Genomic DNA, 26,775 nt, shown 5'->3' with positions numbered 1-26,775 from the left:
TTTGGATCTGCCAATTATCATGTGTTAATTAGACCAATTTGGATATGCCAATTATCATGTGTTAATTAGATCAATTTGGATATGCCAATTATCATGTGTTAATTAGACCAATTTGGATATTCCGATTATCATGTGTTAATTAGACCAATTTGGATATTCCGATTATCATGTGTTAATTAGACCAATTTGGATCTGCCAATTATCATGTGTTAATTAGACCAATTTGGATCTGCCAATTATCATGTGTTAATTAGAATAATTTGGATCTGCCAATTTTGTGTTAATTAGACCAGGGAATTTTGTTGTTCAATGAAGTAGTAGGTTGATAAGTTGAGAAATGCTATAACATTCTCATTACGGCTAATAGTTAATCATTCTGCTTTTAGTGGATTTAGTGTGAACATGTTTTAGTATGAAATTAAAAATACACATTTTTATCACAAACATAATAAAATAAAATCATTGAAAATTAAAATATTTATTTAAAAAGTAATGCAATGACTCAATTTATCACAGTGAAAAGGGTATTGGAATACCCAAACAAATTGAAACTTTCAAGAGTATTGATGCGCTCAAACTCTGATAGTTTAAAAAAATACTTCATTACTTTTCTAGATTGAGATAGATTACAACAACATTTGATCCTCTGGTGATGAGAATACAGAATATAATGATCAAACCTACACTTACATACAATAGTTAAATACTCAAGGTTGCACATTACTGATGAAATTAATAAACTAATTTACATCTATTGAACTACAATATGAAACAAAAGGATGATCCTAAAGTATACAAATGTCAGAACAACATAATGCTGACTCATTATGTTCATAAATATTTATTGCCAAATAATCTGAAATGATCATTTCTTCCAGTATCTTATATAAACAAGCAGAAAGTATGAAATAAAAGTGGTTGGACCTACAACTGACCACATCAAATGCTAAGGTCACAGAAACAGATGAAATCTATCAAGTATAAAAAGATTCTTGAGAAAATAGAAAAAGCATAAAAATAATTTAGTTTATTTCATTAATTTTTTTACCACATGCCAATCAATCATTAATATCAAGTGCATCAACACTTCAAGGAGTGCACCAACACATTAAGGTTATTTAGTGCACCAACACATCAACACTTCAAGGAGTGCACCAACACATTAAGGTTATTTAGTGCACCAACACTTTAAGGTTATTAAGTGCACCAACACTTTAAGTTTATTTAGTGCACCAACACATTAAGGTTATTAAGTGCACCAACACTTTAAGGTTATTAAGTGCACCAACACTTTAAGGTTATTTAGTGCACTAACACTTTAAGGTTATTAAGTGCACCAACACATTAAGGTTATTTAGTGCACCAACACTTTAAGGTTATTTAGTGCACCAACACTTTAAGGTTATTTAGTGCACCAACACTTTAAGGTTATTAAGTGCACCAACACTTTAAGGTTATTTAGTGCACCAACACTTTAAGGTTATTAAGTGCACCAACACTTTAAGGTTATTAAGTGCACCAACACATTAAGGTTATTAAGTGCACCAACACTTTAAGGTTATTTAGTGCACCAACACTTTAAGGTTATTTAGTGCACCAACACTTTAAGGTTATTAAGTGCACCAACACTTTAAGGTTATTAAGTGCACCAACACTTTAAGGTTATTAAGTGCACCAACACTTTAAGGTTATTAAGTGCACCAACACTTTAACTGTAAAAAAAAATAATTTTTTAACCTTTAACATAGATCAAGTCGAATTTAATTATTGTACAATAAAAACAAATTTAAACATTTAATAATATAATTTATCTTTAAGATTAGGCAAAAGTACAAAATAGGAAAAAAATCTGGAAGTGAAATGCTATTAAATTCAATATTTTCTTTCATTGCTGGACAGCTCAAATGTATTCTATTACACTGACAGTCCTGCTGACATGAAATCTTTGAGAACATTTGAAATAAATAATGTTGCACATTTACAGGAGTTTGAGAACATTTGAAATAAATAATGTTGCACATGTACAGTTTGAGAACATTTGAAATAAATAATGTTGCACATGTACAGGAGTTATTGCTTTAAACAGTTCAGTATCCGTACCGTGATGTGGTTGATGGCATCCAAGAAAGGCTCTTGGGTTCCTGGCAATAGACATCTGGCACCCAACCAATGGACGACTGAACCATCTTTACACTGGTGCGTCCAAACAGACGACGTTCAAAGTCAATAAGTTGTCGCCAGAAGCCAACATTTGGGTGAATGACAGATCTGCGACGCTTGACATGTCTGTAGGCCTGCTCCAGGCTCATACTGTGATATTTCATTAAATAGGCAATACACAGCGAGGCAGACCGGCTGACACCTGCCACACAATGGACCAGAGTTTTACCCCCTTTCTTTTCTACCTATTGTAAATAGAAAGTAGCATAAAATGACTGGATCTCTCTATCTGATGAAAGAATGTCATGTGACCATGAAAAACATTGGAAAAAGTAAAAAGCAGAATTTAGATAAGGCCTACCAATTATTTTTTTTCTTAAATTGTGTTTTGTAAATCAGAAAAACCAAAACACATGAATCATCAGTTTGCTAGGAGCCACATCTTTGCTATTAGAATATCCTTGAATAAAAATTGAGGGTCATGTGAGTTCACATTAGTTTAGTCATCAGTAGGCCTATATAGAGTAGGTGTTATAGAGTGAGCTGTGAGCAATTACTAGTTGATAGAATAGGAGTTAAGCATGAGCAATTACTAGTTGATAGAATAGGTGTTAAATAAAGCATGAGCAATTACTAGTTGATAGAATAGGTGTTAAAGCATGAGCAATTACTAGTTGATAGAATAGGTGTTAAAGCATGAGCAATTACTAGTTGATAGAATAGGTGTTAAAGCATGAGCAATTACTAGTTGATAGAATAGGTGTTAAAGCATGAGCAATTACTAGTTGATAGAATAGGTGTTAAAGCATGAGCAATTACTAGTTGATAGAATAGGTGTTAAAGCATGAGCAATTACTAGTTGATAGAATAGGAGTTAAGCATGAGCAATTTCTAGTTGATAGAATAGGTGTTAAAGCATGAGCTGTGAGCAATTACTAGTTGATAGAATAGGTGTTAAAGCATGAGCAATTACTAGTTGATAGAATAGGAGTTAAAGCATGAGCTGTGAGCAATTACTAGTTGATAGAATAGGAGTTAAAGCATGAGCAATTACTAGTTGATAGAATAGGTGTTATAGAGTGAGCTGTGAGCAATTACTAGTTGATAGAATAGGTGTTATAGAGTGAGCTGTGAGCAATTACTAGTTGATAGAATAGGTGTTAAAGCATGAGCAATTACTAGTTGATAGAATAGGAGTTAAGCATGAGCAATTACTAGTTGATAGAATAGGTGTTAAAGCATGAGCTGTGAGCAATTACTAGTTGATAGAATAGGAGTTAAAGCATGAGCAATTACTAGTTGATAGAATAGGAGTTAAAGCATGAGCAATTACTAGTTGATAGAATAGGAGTTAAAGCATGAGCTGTGAGCAATTACTAGTTGATAGAATAGGAGTTAAAGCATGAGCAATTACTAGTTGATAGAATAGGAGTTAAAGCATGAGCTGTGAGCAATTACTAGTTGATAGAATAGGAGTTAAAGCATGAGCAATTACTAGTTGATAGAATAGGTGTTATAGAGTGAGCTGTGAGCAATTACTAGTTGATAGAATAGGTGTTATAGAGTGAGCTGTGAGCAATTTCTAGTTGATAGAATAGGTGTTAAAGCATGAGCAATTACTAGTTGATAGAATAGGTGTTAAAGCATGAGCTGTGAGCAATTACTAGTTGATAGAATAGGTGTTAAAGCATGAGCAATTACTAGTTGATAGAATAGGTGTTAAAGCATGAGCAATTACTAGTTGATAGAATAGGTGTTAAAGCATGAGCAATTACTTGTTGATAGAATAGGTGTTAAAGCATGAGCAATTACTAGTTGATAGAATAGGTGTTAAAGCATGAGCAATTACTAGTTGATAGAATAGGAGTTAAAGCATGAGCAATTACTAGTTGATAGAATAGGTGTTAAAGCATGAGCAATTACTAGTTGATAGAATAGGTGTTAAAGCATGAGCAATTACTAGTTGATAGAATAGGTGTTAAAGCATGAGCAATTAGTAGTTGATAGAATAGGTGTTAAAGCATGAGCAATTACTAGTTGATAGAATAGGTGTTAAAGCATGAGCAATTACTAAATTACTAGTTGATAGAATAGGAGTTAAAGCATGAGCTGTGAGCAATTACTAGTTGATAGAATAGGAGTTAAAGCATGAGCAATTACTTGTTGATAGAATAGGTGTTAAAGCATGAGCAATTACTAGTTGATAGAATAGGAGTTAAAGCATGAGCAATTACTAGTTGATAGAATAGGTGTTAAAGCATGAGCAATTACTAGTTGATAGAATAGGTGTTAAAGCATGAGCAATTACTAGTTGATAGAATAGGTGTTAAAGCATGAGCAATTACTAGTTGATAGAATAGGTGTTAAAGCATGAGCTGTGAGCAATTACTAGTTGATAGAATAGGTGTTAAAGCATGAGCAATTACTAGCTGATAGAATAGGTGTTAAAGCATGAGCAATTACTAGTTGATAGAATAGGTGTTAAAGCATGAGCTGTGAGCAATTACTAGTTGATAGAATAGGTGTTAAAGCATGAGCAATTACTAGTTGATAGAATAGGAGTTAAAGCATGAGCTGTGAGCAATTACTAGTTGATAGAATAGGTGTTAAAGCATGAGCAATTACTAGTTGATAGAATAGGTGTTAAAGCATGAGCAATTACTAGTTGATAGAATAGGTGTTAAAGCATGAGCAATTACTAGTTGATAGAATAGGTGTTAAAGCATGAGCTGTGAGCAATTACTAGTTGATAGAATAGGTGTTAAAGCATGAGCAATTACTAGCTGATAGAATAGGTGTTAAAGCATGAGCAATTACTAGTTGATAGAATAGGTGTTAAAGCATGAGCAATTACTAGTTGATAGAATAGGTGTTAAAGCATGAGCAATTACTAGTTGATAGAATAGGTGTTAAAGCATGAGCAATTAGTAGTTGATAGAATAGGTGTTAAAGCATGAGCAATTACTAGCTGATAGAATAGGTGTTAAAGCATGAGCAATTACTAGCTGATAGAATAGGTGTTAAAGCATGAGCAATTACTAGTTGATAGAATAGGTGTTAAAGCATGAGCAATTACTAGTTGATAGAATAGGAGTTAAGCATGAGCTGTGAGCAATTACTAGTTGATAGAATAGGTGTTAAAGCATGAGCAATTACTAGTTGATAGAATAGGTGTTAAAGCATGAGCAATTACTAGTTGATAGAATAGGTGTTAAAGCATGAGCAATTACTAGTTGATAGAATAGGTGTTAAAGCATGAGCAATTACTAGTTGATAGAATAGGTGTTAAAGCATGAGCAATTACTAGTTGATAGAATAGGAGTTAAGCATGAGCAATTACTAGTTGATAGAATAGGTGTTAAAGCATGAGCAATTACTAGTTGATAGAATAGGAGTTAAAGCATGAGCAATTACTAGTTGATAGAATAGGAGTTAAAGCATGAGCTGTGAGCAATTAGTAGTAAAGATAGCAGTGATATCACTTCCCAAAACAAGCAGTATTAAACATATCAGGGGGTTATGGTCAATTCACAAAAGCTTAGAAATCAGTTACAAGAGAGGCGAGTCAGTCTTGTCTGAAGTCATCTTTGGTAACGATTTCAAAATTAATTTCAAGTTCAGAAATTAAATTGTAAGCACTTGGAAATGATAAGAAAATGAAAATGGTGTAGCTATGGTATAGGTGGCAGCTAACAATAATAATTTAAAAACATCAGAGTTAATTGAAAATACCTAAATAGATACATTCAAAAGCACCACATGTGATATTAACAAACAAGACTGTGGAGAAGTACATTTCCTTTGTCGAACAGCAACTTTAAAAAAAAAATTTAGACTACATTTTATACATTTTTTGTGTGAAAGTAAGTAAGTTAAAATATATAAAAAATTGGAATGAAAATTCAAATTCTGAAAAATGAGAAATATGTGAAAACTGTAAAAAGTCACATCCCTGCAATGGAAATAGAAGCCTCATGAGTGGAAAAACCTAAATAGAACTGCACATAAAAACACAGAAAGATGAAAGCAAAAAATAGCTGATTGTAAAGCCTACCTGATGTATCTTGTCAGCACACCTGTCAAAATAAAGCCCTAGTCTAGCTGTAGGTGTGTCCTCTATGTGGATTTGTATACTCTCCAGATTGGGCAGCTGTAAATTGGGTATCTCCAGGGTGACATTGATGATGTGAGTGATGCCCAAACTACGAATCTTCTCACCTCGGACTGCAGCAGCACTGCTCAGGTAGAGTGAGCTGGTCACCTCTGCCACCTGGCTGAACATTGCCAGGTCCATCACACACTCCTGCATAGAAAACAAAGATGGACTTCATGTTTGGCTGGATAGGACTTCATTTCCCCTGTCTTCTAATCATTCTAAAACATGAACCAGTCAATGGTTCACATATATAATACACATTTATTTAGTGTGCTAATTACTTGTTGTTCTTCTACTTTATAGAAGGGCACCCTTTTTTTTTTTTAAATTATTCCAAATTCCTTCACTAACATAATGTTTATAAATACATTGATTACAATTCTCAATGGTGAATTTGTAATAGAAAAACAATCATTTTAGGTAAGTCTCATTCATAGCAATTGTGCCTACATTCATGTAGAATTGAAGGCAGTCATTTCGATTCTTAATTTGACTACTTTAGATAAATACAGTCTTATAACTTATAAGAGGCTAGTGTGATGATACTATAGTACCAAACAAGTGATGCCAGACTTATCCATTCATTAATTTGGCATGACGTTACTAGTCTGGTTTCTTTAAGGACCATCTGATCAATCAAGACACTAGCCTCTCACCAAAGTCTGGCTTTTTAAATATAAATACCACTTTGACATTACAGTGCAAGTCTAACATACATGTAAATAAACAATCCTGACAAATTGTTGAAGTATACAATAACACCACTAGCTGTTCTAGCCGGGTCAACTGTGGGGAAAAGTCACAGGAAAAAAACAGAAAAAAGTCACAAATGTGTAGTTGCATGTAATTTGTTAAATTATTTATTAAATATTAAGAAAGTTCAAATCAGCTTACGATTAATTAAATGCAATGTAATGTGCATAGGCTGCATACATATAGTAATATTTAAAACACATTTAAAATTATTAAGTAGGTTTTAATTAGGTTATACATGTAATATTTAATAGAATTTAATACAATGTTTTAACATCTCTGGTCTTCATTGTGCTTTTTAAACTAACTAACTTTAAATTAGCGTGAAATGGCAAAAAGGCATAGCTAATGTAACTTGCTGTCCTCAACTCATTGCAATCATAGTTCAACCACCCGTACTGCCCACATTTATCATGCTCATTCCATAAGAAAAGCATAAAATCAAACCAGACAGCCGACATGATACAAAGGCAGTCACTGATACCAAAGCTGTATTGAACTAAATTATATAACAAACCTTGAGGTTGCTGTGGAAATTATCTTATAGTATTTTTACTTTTATTGTTATAAACCATACAGCTTTTAAAGTTTATAAATATGCTACCCAAAAAAAAAAAACACCCGCATCAATAAACACCCAAAAGTTTACAGATTCTTAACAATTAGGTTTGGTTAGGTTTGGTTAGGTTTGGTTAGGTTTGGTTAGGTTTGGTTAGGTTTGGTTAGGTTTGGTTAGGTTTGGTTAGGTTTGGTTAGGTTTGGTTAGGTTAGCATGTAGCCACTTCTGGGACATAGGCCACTGACAACAGCTAAATAAAAATATTTCTTAAAAGATTTTTGTTACTTTTTTTCTGTGACTTTTATTTCCGATAAAAAAATTCTTTTGTGCAAAAACTGTGACTTTTTATTCTGTGTTTTTTTTCTGTAACTTTTTTTCCATTCACGGCCAGGCCCTGCACTGGCCTTTGCAAAAAACCTATCTCTAATGGAGCGTGACTTATGCCATTATTAAGAAACATATACCCCTCTCAACCTCAGCAATGTGAGCCTCCCTCCTAAATGTGGTAATCATAAACAAATAGAGAAGCTGAAACCATTTCTTATCTTTTAAAGATGGACTTGATAACATGATTGAAATGGAAGTCCTCAAAAGTAAAAAGCCTAACTATAATTTGAACTTTTTATCATTTGACAGACAAATATATCAACCTGATTATCTTAGAAAGGGCACATTAAAAATAAACTACATTTTGGAAAATAATACTTGACAATACAAAACATTTAAACCAAAGATAGTCATTCTGATAAGTAGCCTCATACAGGAGGAGGGTGGTTCTGGTCCATTCAGACGTCCACGAGTTACATTTAACATCGGAGAACTTACATTCTTAATCAAACATAAAATGTGTATCCCACATGTGAAAAGTAAAATTAAGACGACTGTGCTCACAGCATGTAAATAAAGCTAAGTATTTGTATCTACACTAAAATTATTGCTAGAGCGTGTTGTCACCTCCTCCTGACACCCTGGAGTGTAACATTTATGGACGACCCCTAAATAAAAATAGCACCTCTTTGGTAAGCCAAGGAGGAAGTAAACACACAGAGGTTTGAACCCAAGGAGGTATTGCAACTTCTTGATCTTATCAACTATAATACTGATTATTAAAATACATACAACTAGTACAGAGAATAACACACATATTGTTTAATAATTTGCACTAGTTTTGGGTGGTAATAGGGGAAACTCCTTGGAAAAAAGAATAATTTTGATGTTTAAAGCATACTAATTTTTCTCAAAACACTCTAGGTTCTTTTAACATATAGGCCTGAAAATGAACAATACCAAATGTATTAAAACTGTGTTATAAAAGTAGTAGTAAGGTTTAAAAAGTCTGGGGACATCCACATTGTAGAGGGGTGTTTATCAAAAGTGGACATGTGTGGGGAAAGGGTGTGTGTGTGTGTTGGCGGGGGGGGGGTCTAAAATCAAACTTTTTTGTGGATGTCATAAATGGAAGAGCTGTTAGCTTACAGTTTGCCAGTAGTATACCCTATAGGGTACAAAAAATGCTATTTGAGATTGGTGATGTAAAAAGTTTCCCTTTCAAACCTGACGGTCTATGGGGCAAGTGAAGTAGAGTTCACTTGTTTCTGTGACCTCAGCATATGAAGAGTTAATGTGGTCAGCACTATGCCCAGCTGCCTTTACTTTCCCTAACGTGAGTTAGGTACCCATCTGAGTTGGGTGGACTCAGGGAGGGTCTACTGACTTGGACCCGGATTCGAACTCGAGACTTACAGGTTAGCAGAACAGCAGAGATTGGTGATGACATCACTTTTATTTTGCTAGTGGGTCACAGAGTTTATGCAACAAACTCTACCCCTAGGGCCTAATAGACAATGGAATCAAATTAGCTGGGCTAAAAATAGATCTACTTGAAATTTTAATGCTATGTACACACACACACACATATATATATATATATATATATATATATATATATATATATAAAACAACTTAAATGCAAACATAAACACATAGTGCTCTCAGTCTAGCCGGTTGCGCCAAATCGCACCCTGCCAGGGCGCTGGCGGAATCGCCTGATTCAACTTAGTAAGCTACAATATAATACCCCAACTTATCCAGAAATAAACAAAAGGCAGTATTTAAAATATCCATGTTTTAAAATTTAAAAGCACTGCATGGTTCAGTGTTAACTTTTATGGTTCCATAATCTATAGCGATTACGGAATGACTTACACACTACCAACAGCCTAATAGATACTATAGATACTATAGATACTTATACCAGTGCTTCGCTGGGTTTTTTTTAAATGTACCAACTTGGGAAAAGAACAAAAACCAAACACAAAAGAAAACAAATGCAAACACAATACAAACACAGCACAATTGCAACAGTCAAACACAAAAGAAAACATAGATGCAATTCAAATACGACACAAACATAAACGCAAACACAAGCGTCAAACACCAAAGCAAACACAAATGCAAACACTTTATCAAATGGCTTTATCAAACAAATGGCAGAGCAATTTGCCCTCATCCCCAAAACCGCGATGTAATTACAATAACCGCTGAACAACACACATTCCTGGGCGACCAGAGAGAGCCTTTCCCACATTTTCTAATTTAACCTATCGTTTAAATAATATCAAAAAAAAAATAAAAATTAGTGATTTTGAGAGATCATAAAAAGAAAAAAAAAAAAACAACTATAAAACTCTGTGCAGACTAATGAGGAAACAATATAAATTTAACATTAATTTACTTTAATTATGAGCCTTAACATATTCAGTGAGGCAGGAATAAAAATTTTTTTTATTTTAATAGCAATATTTAGCGCGAGTTGAATTTCTTTTTAAATTATCAACTACCTCTCCTGGCATAAATATTAAATATTTTAATTAATTAGTTTTATTCGACACCACTGTTAGTAAAATGTATCAATGTTTTCTAGGAATCTAAGTGAAAATATTATTTTACATTGATCAGTATATATATATATATATATATATATATATATATATATATATATATATATATATATATATATATATATATATATATATATATATATATATATATATCAATGTTCATGAATTCAGTATTTTCTTCACATTCTTTTGTTGACATATGCAATAAAGTAAAAACTTTACCAACAATAAAACAATTTAAGTTGTTAGTGTAACATTACTCAAATAGACACTGTTCTTTGAGTTAACCTTAGTAATTTATTCTTATATACATAGAGCTCAGACAAAGAGTTGTAACTATTATATGAAAAATACAAGGGATGTAACAATCGCTAACAAGACATATTGTAACAGTTAAATAAATGAAATAAAAAATTTCGCACATAGTAAATAACAAATGCATTGTTCTAGTTGAAGAAGCAGTAATAACCAGTTTTATAGTGGCACTGTTCTTGATGTTCAGATTAGAATCAGCAGCGATGAAATGCTTTTTAAGTTTCTAAACCAATAAAGAATTCCTATGTATGAATGTCTATGTCATTATTGTCAAGATAAATGAAGTCAGGATCTATAGTTAAATTTGAAGTATCTTTCACTGTATGGTTTGGAGCATGGTGGTTACAGTGGAGAATGAAATAAGAGCAACGACAAGTTGGTGGTTAGGGCACAATATAAGAAAGACAGTAAAAAACATTACTAAGCAGGTGCTGGTGGAAAGTTGACAAAGTCTTGTCTATGCCTATGATCTTAGGGAAGCCAAAACAAATAAAAAGAGAAAATCTTAACCTGTGTTTGATTGAACCCAACAGCTTCAGCAAGTTAATCTGATTCATATGATTCAAGATCTCCTTCCACCCACCTGCTCGACCATATACTATTTTAGTGATCAGATAGCAATATTTATTTCTCTGTAATACAGTGATCCAGGCAAGATGTAATTGAGATGCAATCAAGTCAGGGGCGGAACTACAGTGCCGCCAGACCCCGCAATGCGGGGGGGGCCCACGCCATTTAGGGGCCCATTGCCGACCATAATACATTTTTTATAGTTAAAAAATAATTTTCTTGCATTTTTGACTTGACGGTAAAAGCGTGTGTAAATGACAAACATATCTACTACAGTAGTGATGTTATACAGTAGCTAACACATGCTGTTGCGTAAAAATATATATATATATATGCCTGAGATATAGTGTGAAAGATAGGCAAACGTTCAAAACACTTCCATGACTTATTTCCCTTTTCTAAATAGTTAAATAGGGATGCTCATTAGCTCCTTTTAATATATTTGTACTAAAAAATTTAAAAAGCAATTAATTCTCTTCATTATTATTTTTAAAAACATACATACTAAAGAATGAGATAGCATAAGAAGGAAATATATTTAAAACAAATAATATAAATACAAATGAAAGAAAAAATAAACATAACATAAGAAACCATTACACATACAAAGCTTTCACGTTTTATATTCCTTTGACCGGCTAAATTCTCAAGAGTAGTCAGTATTACAGCAAACATACTGAAAAGTTCTAGAAAAAAAAACTAGTTCTGGAGTCTAACTTTAAAAAAAAAAAATTCAAAACAGTCTTATGCACTCACACACAAGACATGTAATTAGTTTAAATTGAGAAAAAAAATACATTTTACTCAAAACCTGATTAGGCCAGAAACGAGTATCCAATGTTTATATTAATATATATATATATATATATATATATATATATATATATATATATATATATATATATATAGGGCTCAGAAATTTTTTTTGCGGGGTGGCCCGTTTTTTCTAGTTCCGCCACTGAATCAAGTAAAAGTATCTGATCTTTCACGTTGAGATAATTGTAAGAATTATACAAAGAACTAGTCAAGTCATTTCTTAACAACACTGGCTAGTGAAATCGTACATTACACGTTAAGCCTAATAAAATTGGTTCCTGTTCTAGGTGTTCAACAATTTATCTACTCACCGTTCTGGTGTAACTTCATTGTAAATCCTTCCCATTTACCTTGTATACATAGGCCTACTATATAGGTCTTTATATATTATACAGCTAAACTAAATGATATTCTAGACTTCTATTTTATTTGTATAGAGGCCATTATACTATACTAGCCGTCCCAGCCAGGCCCTGATCTGGCTTCTGTGAAAAACCTTTCTGTTAAAGACCATTACCTGTGTGTTTAGTAATCATCATAAACCCGGCATTGCCCACCCAAACCACAACCAACCAAAACAACAAAACGCAAACATAACGCTAACACAATTACAAATACAAACGAAAACAAAAACCTAACAACAAACCCAACCACAACCACCAATACAAACACAAAGAAAAAACAAACAAAAAAGCAAATGCAAACAAAAACCTAACAACAAACCCAACCACAAACACCAATACCAACCAATAACAACACACAAAAAAACGAAAAAGCAAACGAAAACAAACCAAATCCAAACGCAAAACCAACCAAAACACAAATACAAACCCAAAGAAAAAAACACAAACAAAAACGAAAAAAAGAAAGAACAAAAACGAACCAAATCAAACCGCAACCACTAACGCAAACCCAACGGAATCGCTTGTTTTAGCTTAATAAATGACTATAGTACCCCAACTTATTCATAGTCTTTTGCACTCACTTAAACGAATGCGCCTGTTTCAATTTAATGAACAATTTTTATACTCCAAGCTTATCCGTAAAATACCTACAACATTTGCACTTGATCAATCCCCGCTAATTATGTAATTATTTTTTTTCCTAATACCAAAACAAAGTAATAAAAAGTAAATTATTTTCCACTAATGCAATGGTTTTATAAAGGGAAGTAATTGTGTTTTCCTAATTTATCAAAGGGAAGTAAGTGCTATAGGACTAAATAAAGACATAATTAGAATTTTTGTAAAAGATGATATTTTTTTAAAACTTGTGTTTAATGAACATGCCGACAATTATTACTATAATTTGAAAAATGAAAATTATTTCCCAACACTTTCAATAGTAATTTTTTAACTCATAAATTTAGACAAATGCGCACGATAATTGTCTAACACTTAAATCCATCCAAGACCAACGACAAACATGCGTTACATACAGAACTGAGCTTTATATATTAGATAGGCCAAGATCTAGATCTAGGCTATATTGAGGACAAGATAATTTTCAAATTATAGGCCTATGGGGTCATCCATAAATGATGTCACGCTTTTTAAAATTATTTTTACCTCCCCCCCCTCCCCTCCATCACATGTTGTCACAAAAAGCAAACTCCCCCCCTAAAATGACGTCACACCTCAGCCTACAAACCCCCCCTCAAAATTGCAGTTGAATTTTTTTTTAAACATCGATATTTTTCCAAAATCTTGTCTGAACTCTGTCAAAATAAAGTATTTTAATCAATTCCTATTACAATTTATTAAAACAGTTTTCTGAAGCCCAAAGTAACGTCTAAAATTCGTTTTCAAACTTTTCTTTTTTATAATGCAAAAGTGTGACATCGCACCATCTGAACCTCCCCCTCATCACACACCATCACAATATTATGGACCCCCCTCCCCCCTACGAGTGTATGTCATTTATGGACGACCCCAATAGGCCTTGTAGTAGATCTCAATATAATATGGCCTATAGGTCTACTACTTAAATTTAGATTAACATAAGACCTATCATAGCTAGCTTATATTAATTATTAAAGGTATGCATTGCATTTTCAAGGCTTAGCTTAGAAATGGAATGTTTGTAGGCCTATATCTATTAGATTTTAGATTCTAGTCTAGGCCTACAATTTCTAGCATTAGGAGGGCTTATTCATTATCATGATTTGACCCTGCCCTAAGGCTAATAGGCCTACTATTTATTATTATTTAAAATTTTATTTAGTAGTTAGGCCTAATCGGCTTAGGTCTATATAATCTATATATATAATTCTCTTCTGGGAGACCCTAGAAAACACCAAGCTGTAAGAGCGCTCCCTACCACCCCCACATGGTCTGGTGAGCTGTGGTTCACGCTAAATGTTTACAATCATAGAGCCGGGTTTAGTGATGGCTATTAGGGGCAGATAATTTAGTTTGAAACAATTTTAAACTTAGGGGAGGTAACTAAGAGGAGGCTGCTTCTTTACGGGGGAGGGGGAGGGTAGGGGTAAGGAGGGGGGGGGGATATCGTCCTTAACGACCTACTGACAGTGTTTTAGAATAAATATATTCAGTGGCAGCATTGGTACTGTCGGCTCGTTATATTATAAAATAGATCTAGAATCTCAATCGAGATCTATAATTATTAATTAATTAGGCTAAGCCTAATTATATTTTTAATTTTTAAAATTTAATTTAGATTTTAGGCCCTAAAATTTAGGGCCTATAGAATCTAGGCCGTTCTAGGCCCTAGCTAACTAAATATAAAAAAGTATTTGGGCCTAACTAGGGCCTATATATATTATAATATACTAAATATTAAATATAGTATAGTATATAGTATAGTACTATATAGGGCCTACTAGATCTTTATTAGGCCTAATAGGCCTATAATTTAATATTTTTAATATATATATAGATTCTATAACTATTAAGTATCAGTAGTATATTAAATATTTATCTAAAATTCTAAATGTAGAAATATTATATTTACTAAATTTCAGGCTGAGCTAGAATCTAGATCTAGCTAGATCTAGATCCAAACTCACTGTGTAAGAAAATTGAAACGAGATTTAGAGTCTATAACAAAGCAAAAAAGCCAAAGCACATATATTCTATATTATATAATCTAGATCTAGACCTAACCTAATCGTTGTCCTGGCGTCGTGTAAACAAACGAGTTAGACCAATGGCTTGCGACTTGACTTAGATCTAGAATCTAGTACCTCTATCTAGAATTAGATCTAGTGTGTAACCAGTGACACACTACAGCCCAAGCTACACACGGAAACAGGCATTCCTAAAGAACTAGATCTAGTAGGCCGAGGCTAAGATTGCGATTGTAGCGGAACATGGCTAGGAGCCAGACGACGAGAGGACAGAATACACATTTAGGTAGCAGACGTTTTCAACTCCAGAACCGAGCTAAGCAATCCACGGACGACCACATTCAACTGCAATATACTAGTGTAAAGCGGGTAATTCTTTTGTAGGCTTCCATGAAACTTAGGGTTAGGGAGTAGTTGAGAATATTCATGGGAAGGGAAATTTTTTTTTGAGGGGTGGCTCCCCCCCCCCCCACCCCACGTCGTGCCCCCTCCCCGGCAGGATGCGATTTTTCTCTATAACGTTATATTTTTAAAAAGTCACATGCGGTTTGACACCGTTCATCCGATCGCCAAGAGACTTCCGGGAGTTAATGAGAAAACTCCTGGAAAGCTTTTTGTGGGGGAAAAAAACATTTCTTAGGGGTAGCATCGGTTAGGGTTGAGGTAAACTTCAACAGATGCAGTTATTTTACTTGTCTTATCTATAGATATAAAGCAAAGTGGTCAAGTGCCCGATAGGGCACTTCCCGGCGCCGCAGGCGCGTCAAATTTGGCACGATGGTGCCTTCGGGCAATAGAACACGAAGGCCGGTGACGGTTGGCCGAAAAGTCTACGGAGAAGGGGTCAAAACTGACCTCGACTGACCGGCGCCTTATATGGGCTATATTACGAAAAAAAATTTCCTCCGACGACCCCCCTTGAAATTTTGTGAGGTGGTAGGAGAACACCTTGGGGTGTCACAAAAAACTCGCCATGTCCGGGAAAAATCGGGAAATGGGTCAAAACTGACCAGTCGTATTTCCCTATATAATCTTTGTATTTTATGGGAAAAACAGAGGGTCATTTCAAAACGGATTTTAGGGCACTTACCCTGTTTACATCTGGCTAATTTTTGGCATGCTCCTAGGTCAATTGCTTGACCTTTAGGGAAAACTGTCGGTTACACTCAAAGCCCTCGACGAGGGCTAAAAAGTGACCGCGAGTGAAATTCTCTTTATATGAGCTCTATTACGAAAAAAAATTTCCTCCGACGACCCCCCTTGATATTTTGTGAGGTGGTAGGAGAACACCTAGGGGTGTCACAAAAAACTCGGCATATCTGGGAAAACTTCGTAAAGCGGTCAAAACTGACCAGTTGTATTTCCCTATATAATCTTTGTATTTTATGGGGAAAACAGAGGGTCATTTCCAAACGGATTTTAGGGCACTTACCCTCTTTACATCTGGCTAAGTTTTGGCATGCTTATAGGTAAAAGGCTTGGCCGTAACGCAGACCTGTCGGTTTGACTTAAAGCCCTCGAAGAGGGCTAAAAAGTGACCGCGAGTGAAATTCTCTTTATATGAGCTCTATTACGAAAAAAAATTTCCTCCGACGACCCCCCTTGATATTTTGTGAGGTGGTGGGAGAACGCCTTGGGGTATCACAAAAAAAACTCGCCATGTCCGGGAAAAATCGGGAAATGGGTCAAAACTGACCATTCGTATTTCCCTATATAATCTTTGTATTTTATGGGGAAAACATGGTAATTTCTACACTAATTTCAGGGTTCTTACTCTTTGTATAACTGGCTAATTTTTTGTATACACCTCTATAGATGACTGGGCCGTATGGAAAAACTGTTGGTCAGCATCAAAGCCCTCTAAGAGGGCTAAAAATGACTGCAATTGAAATTCTCATTATACGCTATTTGGTCATTTGGCCTATGAACAGGGGCGGTAACTTTTAAATGTAACAATTTTTTAGTATTTTGTATACTCTTTTTAAGAAAAAACAAAAATCATAATGTATAGCATTGTTTTAAATGGATATTTTGTTATAAATTAAGTTTTGTATTGTATTGAAATTGAAATTGTAACATTAATTGCAAAAGTAATTTAGTATTATATTTGATTAATAATTTTTATGAAAGCCCTTTCAGTTCTAATAACCTTGCGAGTAATAAGTTTGCGAATATTCCTTTTTTTTATTAGTACAATAAAAGTACCCCACTAAATAACTTCAGGCCCTAAACATTTAGCATAACAGCAAATCACCTATTAATTAATCATTCAATTTCACAACTTTTTTAAAAACCTAAGCGAAGCTAGGCAGTATGCCTAGTTAAAAATAACGAGCAGGCCCGCGGCATATCATTCGCCGCTATTTAGTTGTTGTTTTTTCTACTTTTCAGTAATTCATAATTTGTGAATTCGACAGTACCAACGCTGCCACTGAAAATATTTCTTTAAAACACTATAAGTAGCTCGTTAAGGACCATAACCCCCCCCCCCCCCTTTCCTTCCCCCTTCCCCCCCCCCCCCCCCCCACGTTTAAAATCCATTCAAACTAAATTATCTGCCCCTAATTGTCGTCACTAAACCCGGCTCTGTTTGTAAACATTTAGAGTGAACACAGCTCACTAAGACCTTATTGTAGGGGTGGGGATGGTAGGGAGCGCGTTTACAGCTTGTTTTCTAGCGTCTCCCAGAAGAGAATTATATATACGAGCCGGTCCGCGGCGTAACATACGCCGCTATTTAGTTGTTTTATTTTCTACTTTTCAGTAATTCATAATTTGTGAATTCGACAGTACCAATGCTGCCACTGAAAATATTTCTTTAAAAAAATACTATAAGTAGCTCGTTAAGGACCATAACCCCCCCCCTTCCTTCCCCCCTCCCCTTACGTTTAAAATCGTTGGCTCTGCTTGTAAACATTTAGAGTGAACACAGCTCACTAAGACCATGAAGGGGTGGGGAGGTAGGGATCGCGTTTACAGCTTGTTTTCTAGCGGCTCCCAGAAGAGAATTATATATATAGATAGATAGATGAGTATGGTCTATTTATGTAACGACTTAAATTTTATGATAGTGATAGTCGGCAGTTTTTACGGAGTGGTCTAGCGGTAGCGAGCTGGACTGCTAACCCGTAAGTGTCGAGTTCGAATCCGGGTTCAAGTCAGTAGACCGTCCCTCAGTCCACCCAACTCTGATGGGTACCTAACTTACGTTGGGGAAAGTAAAGGCGGCTGGGCATAGTGCTGATCATACTATCTCTTCACATGCCGAGGTCACAGAAACAAGTGAACTCTACTTCACTTGCCCTTATAGACCGCCAGGCTAGAAAAGCGAACATTGCAAAAACATATTAAACTGACGAGAAAAATGGCCCGTTGAGGAAGGATACAACGGGCGCTAGGTTGATAGTGCTGTCTCTTTTCTCTAAACTAAAACCAACCCTCCCCCCCCCTCACACACACACATACTCCAAAACATGTCTACCGTCCCATTCAACGAAATATAATTATATACTTTTTCCAGTGTCCGCCCCCTCCCCGAAAATTCTACCCCCGCCCCCGAAAATTTCAAGTACCCCTACCCCTCTCCGGGGAGGAAAAAGTCTGAAAGAAACACTGGTCGCATTTGTAGATCATACAAACTAAAGGAAGAATCTGGGCGGGGCTTTGCCCCTACCGGAAAGAGGTGCATGAAAAAAACTGCACGCTAAACACTTTTTTTTTAGATTAGAAAAATTCCTCCCTCCGGGGAGGAAAAAGTCTAAAAGAAATACTGGTGTCGCGCTTAGCCACCTGAAGAATTGCATGAAAGAAACCACTTTTTAGATTAGACACATTAATTAGACTAATTTTATTATAGAGTATCGATGAAGAAATTTCTTTTGAGTTGGGGAGGGGGGGGGGGGAAGGGTTCAGACGTTCTTACGCGGGGGATGGGCTTCGCCTCTACCCGAAGAATTGTATGAAAGAAACTCTTCACGCAAACCACTTAGATTAGACAAAATTGGCTTTTTAATTCAATGTTTACTCGAGAATCAATGACGTCATATTACTGTGTGCACTCTCTGGCTTGATATTATTTTCTACTACATGCTCAATATGACGTCATATTTCGTTTCCGTATTACTATGCATGTTTTTATTTTGCATGTGTTTTCTCTACAGCGTTCTTGTCAGATACATACACAGATAGATAGACAGATAGCGAAACTATTATTATAGATTAATGTCAAATAATATATTGGCTTAGGTTCCTAGGTTATTTTAATAACAGTAGTGTCGAATAAAATTAATCAATTAAAATGTTTAATAATTATGGAAATTCAACTCACGCTGCTCTTTAAGTAATTTTTGTTTTATTCCTACCGTATTGATTATTATATGTAAAGGCTTATAATTAAAGTAGATTAATGTTAATATTATTTATATTATTTTCAGATTAATTGACACAGAGTTTTAAAGTTTTTTTTTAAAATGATCTTTTAAAATCACAATGAAAAAAAATGTTTGTTATTTAAACGGATGGTTACATTTGAGAATGTGTGAAAGGTTCTATCTGGGCACAAACGTTCAGGAAAACGTAATTTGACACTAATGTTTGCGTTTGTATTTGAGTTTGCGTTTTGTTTGCGTATGTTTGCATTTGTGGTTTGTGTTTGCGTTTGAGGTTTCGTTTGTGCTTGCGTGTTGTGTTGTGTTTGTGTTTAGTTTTTGTTGGTACACCTAAAAAGGTTCACCTTGGCGAAGGATGGGTATGACTACCCGTGAGAGTGGTGAAACTAATGTTTGCCGTAATAGTGGTGACACTAATGTCTGCCCGTAATAGTGATGACACTAAAGTCTAGCGGTGACACTAAAGTCTACCCGTAATAGCGGTGACACTAAAGTCTAGCGGTGACACTAAAGTCTAGCGGTGACACTAAAGTCTGCCCGTAATAGCGGTGACACTAAAGTCTACCCGTAATAGTGGTGACACTAAAGTCTAGCGGTGACACTAAAGTCTAGCGGTGACACTTAAGTCTAGCGGTGACACTAAAGTCTGCCCGTAATAGCGATGACACTAAAGTCTACCCGTAATAGTGGTGACACTAAAGTCTAGCGGTGACACTAAAGTCTAGCGGTGACACTAAAGTGTGCCCGTAATAGCGGTGACACTAAAGTCTACCCGTAATAGTGGTGACACTAAAGTCTAGCGGTGACACTAAAGTCTAGCGGTGACACTAAAGTCTACCCGTAATAGTGGTGACACTAAAGTCTAGCGGTGACACTAAAGTCTACCCGTAATAGTGGTGACACTAAAGTCTAGCGGTGACACTAAAGTCTAGTGGTGACACTAAAGTCTAGCGGAGACACTAAAGTCTAGCGGTGACACTAAAGTCTGCCCGTAATAGCGGTGACACTAAAGTCTACCCGTAATAGCGGTGACACTAAAGTCTAGCGGTGACACTAAAGTCTAGCGGTGACACTAAAGTCTACCCGAGATAGTGGTGACACTAACGTCTGCCCGTTATAATGGTGACACTAAAGTATAGTGGTGACACTAAAGTCTACCCGTGATAGTGGTGACATCAAAGTCTATCCGTGATAGTGGTGACACTAAAGTCTAGTGGTGACACTAAAGTCTGCCCGTAATAGTGGTGACACTAAAGTCTACCCGTAATAGTGGTGACACTAATGTCTGCCCGTAATAGTGGTGACACTAAAGTCTAGCGGTGACACTAAAGTCTACCCGTAATAGTGGTGACACTAAAGTCTAGCGGTGACACTAAAGTCTACCCGTAATAGCGGTGACACTAAAGTCTAGCGGTGACACTTAAGTCTAGCGGTGACACTAAAGTCTGCCCGTGGTAGTGGTGACACTAAAGTCTACCCGAGATAGTGGTGACACTAACGTCTGCCCGTTATAATGGTGACACTAAAGTATAGTGGTGACACTAAAGTCTAGCCGTAATAGTGGTGACACTAAAGTCTAGCGGTGACACTAAAGTCTAGCGGTGACACTAAAGTCTAGCGGTGACACTAAAGTCTGCCCGTAATAGCGGTGACACTAAAGTCTCCCCGTAATAGCGGTGACACTAAAGTCTGCCCGTAATAGCGGTGACACTAATGTCTGCCCGTAATAGTGGTGACACTAAAGTCTAGCGGTGACACTAAAGTCTAGCGGTGACACTAAAGTCTGCCCGTAATAGCGGTGACACTAAAGTCTGCCCGTAATAGTGGTGACACTAATGTCTGCCCGTAATAGTGGTGACACTAAAGTCTAGCGGTGACACTAAAGTCTAGCGGTGACACTAAAGTCTGCCCGTAATAGTGGTGACACTAAAGTCTACCCGTAATAGTGGTGACACTAAAGTCTAGCGGTGACACTAAAGTCTACCCGTAATAGCGGTGACACTAAAGTCTGCCCGCAATAGCGATGACACTAATGTCTGCCCGTAATAGTGGTGACACTAAAGTCTAGCGGTGACACTAAAGTCTGCCCGTAATAGCGTTGACACTAAAGTCTGCCCGTAATAGTGGTGACACTAATGTCTGCCCGTAATAGTGGTGACACTAAAGTCTAGCGGTGACACTAATGTCTGCCCGTAATAGTGGTGACACTAAAGTCTAGCGGTGACACTAATGTCTGCCCGTAATAGTGGTGACACTAATGTCTGCCCGTAATAGTGGTGACACTAATGTCTGCCCGTAATAGTGGTGACACTAAAGTCTGCCCGTAATAGTGGTGACACTAATGTCTGCCCGTAATAGTGGTGACACTAAAGTCTAGCGGTGACACTAATGTCTGCCCGTAATAGTGGTGACACTAAAGTCTAGCGGTGACACTAAAGTCTAGCGGTGACACTAAAGTCTGCCCGTAATAGTGGTGACACTAAAGTCTGCCCGTAATAGCGGTGACACTAAAGTCTAGCGGTGACACTAAAGTCTAGCGGTGACACTAAAGTCTGCCCGTAATAGTGGTGACACTAAAGTCTACCCGTAATAGTGGTGACACTAAAGTCTAGCGGTGACACTAAAGTCTACCCGTAATAGCGGTGACACTAAAGTCTGCCCGTAATAGCGGTGACACTAATGTCTGCCCGTAATAGTGGTGACACTAAAGTCTAGCGGTGACACTAAAGTCTGCCCGTAATAGCGTTGACACTAAAGTCTGCCCGTAATAGTGGTGACACTAATGTCTGCCCGTAACAGTGGTGACACTAAAGTCTAGCGGTGACACTAAAGTCTGCCCGTAATAGTGGTGACACTAATGTCTGCCCGTAATAGTGGTGACACTAAAGTCTGCCCGTAATAGTGGTGACACTAAAGTCTAGCGGTGACACTAAAGTCTAGCGCTGACACTAAAGTCTAGCGGTGACACTAAAGTCTACCCGTAATAGCGGTGACACTAAAGTCTAGCGCTGACACTAAAGTCTACCCGTAATAGTGGTGACACTAATGTCTGCCAGTAATAGTGGTGACACTAAAGTCTAGCGTTGACACTAAAGTCTACCCGTAATAGTGGTGACACTAAAGTCTAGCGGTGACACTAAAGTCTAGCGGTGACACTAAAGTCTACCCGTAATAGTGGTGACACTAAAGTCTGCCCGTAATAGTGGTGACACTAAAGTCTACCCGTTATAGTGGTGACACTAAAGTCTGCCCGTAATAGTGGTGACACTAAAGTCTGCCCGTAATAGTGGTGACACTAAAGTCTACCCGTAATAGTGGTGACACTAAAGTCTGCCCGTAATAGCGGTGACACTAAAGTCTAGCGGTGACACTAAAGTCTACCCGTAATAGCGGTGACACTAAAGTCTAGCGGTGACACTAAAGTCTACCCGTAATAGTGGTGACACTACAGTCTGCCCGTAATAGTGGTGACACTAAAGTCTACCCGTAATAGTGGTGACACTAAAGTCTAGCGGTGACACTAAAGTCTAGCGGTGACACTTAAGTCTAGCGGTGACACTAAAGTCTAGCGGTGACACTGAAGTCTACCCGTAATAGTGGTGACACTAAAGTCTACCCGTAATAGCGGTGACACTAAAGTCTAGCGGTGACACTAAAGTCTACCCGTAATAGTGGTGACACTAAAGTCTGCCCGTAATAGTGGTGACACTAAAGTCTACCCGTGATAGTGGTGACACTAAAGTCTAGTGGTGACACTAAAGTCTAGCGGTGACACTAAAGTCTAGCGGTGACACTAAAGTCTAGCGGTGACACTAAAGTCTACCCGTAATAGTGGTGACACTAAAGTCTGCCCGTAATAGCGGTGACACTAAAGTCTAGCGGTGACACTAAAGTCTAGCGGTGACACTAAAGTCTAGCGGTGACACTAAAATCTGCCCGTAATAGTGGTGACATCAAAGTCTACCCGTGATAGTGGTGACACTAAAGTCTAGTGGTGACACTAAAGTCTACCCGTGATAGTGGTGACATCAAAGTCTATCCGTGATAGTGGTGACACTAAAGTCTAGTGGTGACACTAAAGTCTAGTGGTGACACTAAAGTCTACCCGTGATAGTGATGACACTAATTTAAGTTTGCCAGTGAAAGCAATCGATTTGCAATTTTCCAATGTGCTGTCACCTTAATCAATTTCAGTGGACGGTGTATTTTGTTTGAATCAGTACATTGTTCTTTAAAGGTTTCCCGTGTTCTTTTTATTCTTATTTATTTTGTATTTATGTAACTAAATTTGAACAAATTACTTCCTATAGCTATGTTATTCTTTTGTATGTATTATTTAAGTAATAATTTAGAGAAACAATTGCTTTTTAATTTTCTTAGTACAAAGTTATTTAAATGAGCTTTATGGATACTCCTATTCGACTATTTAAAGAAGAGTAATGGCAATATGTCATGATACATTTTGTACTTTAGCCTATCTTTCATACTACAGCTCATGTAGTTTCTTTTCCCTATGCAACAGTGTGTTATCTACTGTAGAAAAATCACAACTGAAACGATGTTTTTACAAAACCAATATTAAGGTGCAAGAATTTTTTTTTATTTATGAGTCGGATTTTTCGGCCCCATAAACGCTCTGCCCCTCCCCTGGGGTCTGGGTGTCGGGGTCTGGCAGTTCCACCTCTTGTTGTATGAAGCATGTTTTTCTTTGTAGTTTGCAAGTTTACGTCATAGTGTCACCTTCCTTCCCCCCCCCCCCCCCTCCACGTACTTAAAAATTTAAATTCAATAATCATTAATATTAATTGAACTGGAAAAGGCATTTTCCTCGGTATATTTTGCCTTGATATCTTTCTTCCCCCCCCCCCCCCATTAAATGTTGTCACTGGGTGCTGACCGCGCCCTCCGTGTGACACATCTGCATCCTTTCTACTATCGCAACCAGGCGGAAACAACACGACCCACTAGACAGCATCTGTACCTGCACGCGCTACACAAGCCTTAGGTTGACCTCTGACCCTCTACACGTTAACAGCCCACTCTGCTAGCGCGTGTTCCCAGCGTGTCGACACACCGTCTGCTGGCCGCTGCCTCGCTGCTACCATGTAAGTATGTTTACTCGGGTCCATCACGTGACCCTTTATTCACGTGAGAAACTCGTTTGACATGTCCCCCATGTAGCACCTTATTGTTATTTGCTAACATTGTGATCTAGCTTTGACCCACGTCCATCTGGTTTATTCCAGGGACCAACTCGTTCGACCAAACCGTTTGCAATCGTATTGATTAAATATCTGATAGATTGGAGGCCAACTTCGATTGTTTGATGGGATTCTATTGATTTGACTCGACTCTTTCCATTTGGTTAACGTTATGGTTTGGTATACTCAAGTTTACTGGTTTCATGGTTGGTTGTTAGTTTGCCAAGGTACGATTAGTTAGATAGTGAAGTTAGCCTAAATAAAAGTAGGTTATCCTATTACTAGATCTACTATTTATCATATAGACTCTATTACTACTTTAGTAAAACATCTTATTTGACCAAGTTGTGTTCGTCTACTTGGTCGTTAGAAGTAGGGCCTACTAGAAATAATTTAATGACACAAGCACTATAATGTTATACATATGGAACTGTAGTATAACAATTACTGTACTAGCATAATAATAATAAGATGCTTACTGTACCCCATGTTTGACCGTGCTCTTCATCGTGTGTGTGTTAGCAACTACACACGCCAAAACACGTTAATTTCCTGACGTATTTGGGTCTAGAATCTAGTCATTCTTGTTTGATAAGACACATAACTATTGTTTTTGAGGTGATTTTCGCTTTGCCACTCGGGGGGGGAGGGGGGGGGGGGGGGGGGGGGGGGGGGGCTGAGCCTGGAAGAAACTCTTGTGAAGGGCGACAGCTGCAGGCCCTAGGTTTAAATGGTGGACGCGAAAAAGTCACAGAAATAAAGTCACAGAAAAAAGGCTCATAGAAATATTTTGATTCAATTGTTGAGAAATATCAAATTTTGGTTGTTTATTAATGTGGGTGGTGTTTGTTTTGTACCATATTTTTAAACTTTAAAAGCAATATGGTTTATAACAATAATAAAAGCGCTATAAGATAATTTACACAGCAACCTCAACTTTTGTTACATACCGTATTTAGTGAAACACGGTGTAGAAAAATCAACTTATACATAAATTTAGGTACATCGTTGCGTTTTGCATGTTTGTTTTTTTTTTGCCCGAGGTTTTTCCTTGTTCGACTTCTCCCCAGTCGGCATTGTCCATACATATTGTGAGTGTAGTTGACTTTTTGTACTGTGTCGGTTTTTCTGTTTTGTTTCTATGCTTTGTTATGTTTTGGGCGTGATAGATATGGGCAGTACCAGTAGCGTAGCGAGGTAGCGGGGGGGGGGGGGGGGGGTACATATGTCCCCGGGCGCCGACCTTAGGGGGCGCCAAAATGGGTTGGAAAAATAAATTGAAAGGTTGAGAGGGGTGGAAATTGAAATCTTGGGGGAGGGGGGGGGGGGAGGGGGGTGCAAATCGAAAGTTTGAGGGGGGGGGGGGTGCAAATCGAAAAGTTTGTCCCCTGGCGCCGGGAAGGGTCGCTACGCCTCTGGGCAGTACAGGTGGATGAACTATTGTTGTGATGAGTTGAGGACAGCAAATCACATACATAATAAAGTACGACTTTTTGTCATTTCACGATAATTTAAAGTTAGTACTTAAAACACGATGAAAACCGAAAAGATTGAAATATTCTATTAATTTTTTAATTCTAACAATATTATATGTATAACGGAGTTAAAATCCACATACTTCATGCTATTTTTTAACGTAGGTTAAAAATATTATTATACATGTACAACCTAGGCATATCTATCTAAAATGGTTAGGACTATATTACATTTCATTAATCGTAAGTTGATTTTTTATTAATTACCGGTGACTGGAAGTAGTATTTTACGCTATTTCCGATTTCTCAAAACAACACATACGAATTTATAAAGTACTAATGTTCGTCACTATTATAAATACACATTGTTTGCTTTTCACGTGGTGCGCAATTC

The 26,775-nt window shown here is 36.8% G+C and overlaps 2 protein-coding genes across 11 annotated transcripts in view; one reads left to right on the top strand and one right to left on the bottom strand.

Annotated features, from left to right (window-relative positions):
- Positions 1-1,350: 1,350 nt before the first annotated feature.
- Positions 1,351-25,483, bottom strand: LOC131931342 (dual specificity protein phosphatase 14). Of its 8 annotated transcripts, none has more exons than XM_059288112.1 (3): positions 25,391-25,483; positions 6,215-6,463; positions 1,351-2,405 (listed from the first exon to the last, which is right to left on the bottom strand). In XM_059288112.1, exons 1-3 carry the CDS (start codon positions 25,412-25,414, stop codon positions 2,088-2,090), a joined length of 591 nt encoding a protein of 196 aa, XP_059144095.1. In that variant the 5' UTR covers positions 25,415-25,483; the 3' UTR covers positions 1,351-2,087. The 8 variants fall into 8 exon arrangements, with proteins under 8 accessions (XP_059144095.1, XP_059144154.1, XP_059144122.1 ...); XM_059288171.1 differs by having other exon boundaries at positions 25,386-25,440; XM_059288139.1 differs by lacking the exon at positions 25,391-25,483 and adding an exon at positions 15,435-15,593.
- LOC131931299 (beta-1,4-N-acetylgalactosaminyltransferase bre-4) overlaps positions 24,700-26,775 on the top strand; it is a 69,134-nt gene continuing 67,058 nt past the window's right edge. The window contains exon 1 of one of the 3 annotated variants that reach the window (XM_059288042.1): positions 24,700-24,810. The gene's annotated coding sequence lies outside the window, so the exon portion shown is untranslated. Of the gene's footprint in view, positions 24,811-24,950; positions 25,134-26,775 lie in introns of those variants that run through there. The other 2 variants (XM_059288059.1, XM_059288050.1) reach the window with 2 other exon arrangements.

The sequence above is a fragment of the Physella acuta genome, unplaced genomic scaffold (assembly GCF_028476545.2).
Source record: "Physella acuta isolate Inbredline_101_S28 unplaced genomic scaffold, ASM2847654v3 ptg000103l, whole genome shotgun sequence".
Classification (NCBI taxonomy): Eukaryota; Metazoa; Mollusca; class Gastropoda; family Physidae; genus Physella; species Physella acuta.
The sequence above is the reverse complement of the archived record's forward strand: the minus strand, read 5'-3'. Positions and strand labels throughout refer to the sequence as shown.

Coding starts and splice junctions, on each gene's coding strand:
- LOC131931342 (XM_059288112.1), bottom strand. CDS start 25,414: ATGAAGAGCACGGTCAAACATGGG. Junction 6,464..25,390: donor AGAGCACGGTCAAACATGGG/GTACAGTAAGCA, acceptor TTTTCTATGCAG/GAGTGTGTGATGGACCTGGC. Junction 2,406..6,214: donor GTGCTGACAAGATACATCAG/GTAGGCTTTACA, acceptor TATTTACAATAG/GTAGAAAAGAAAGGGGGTAA.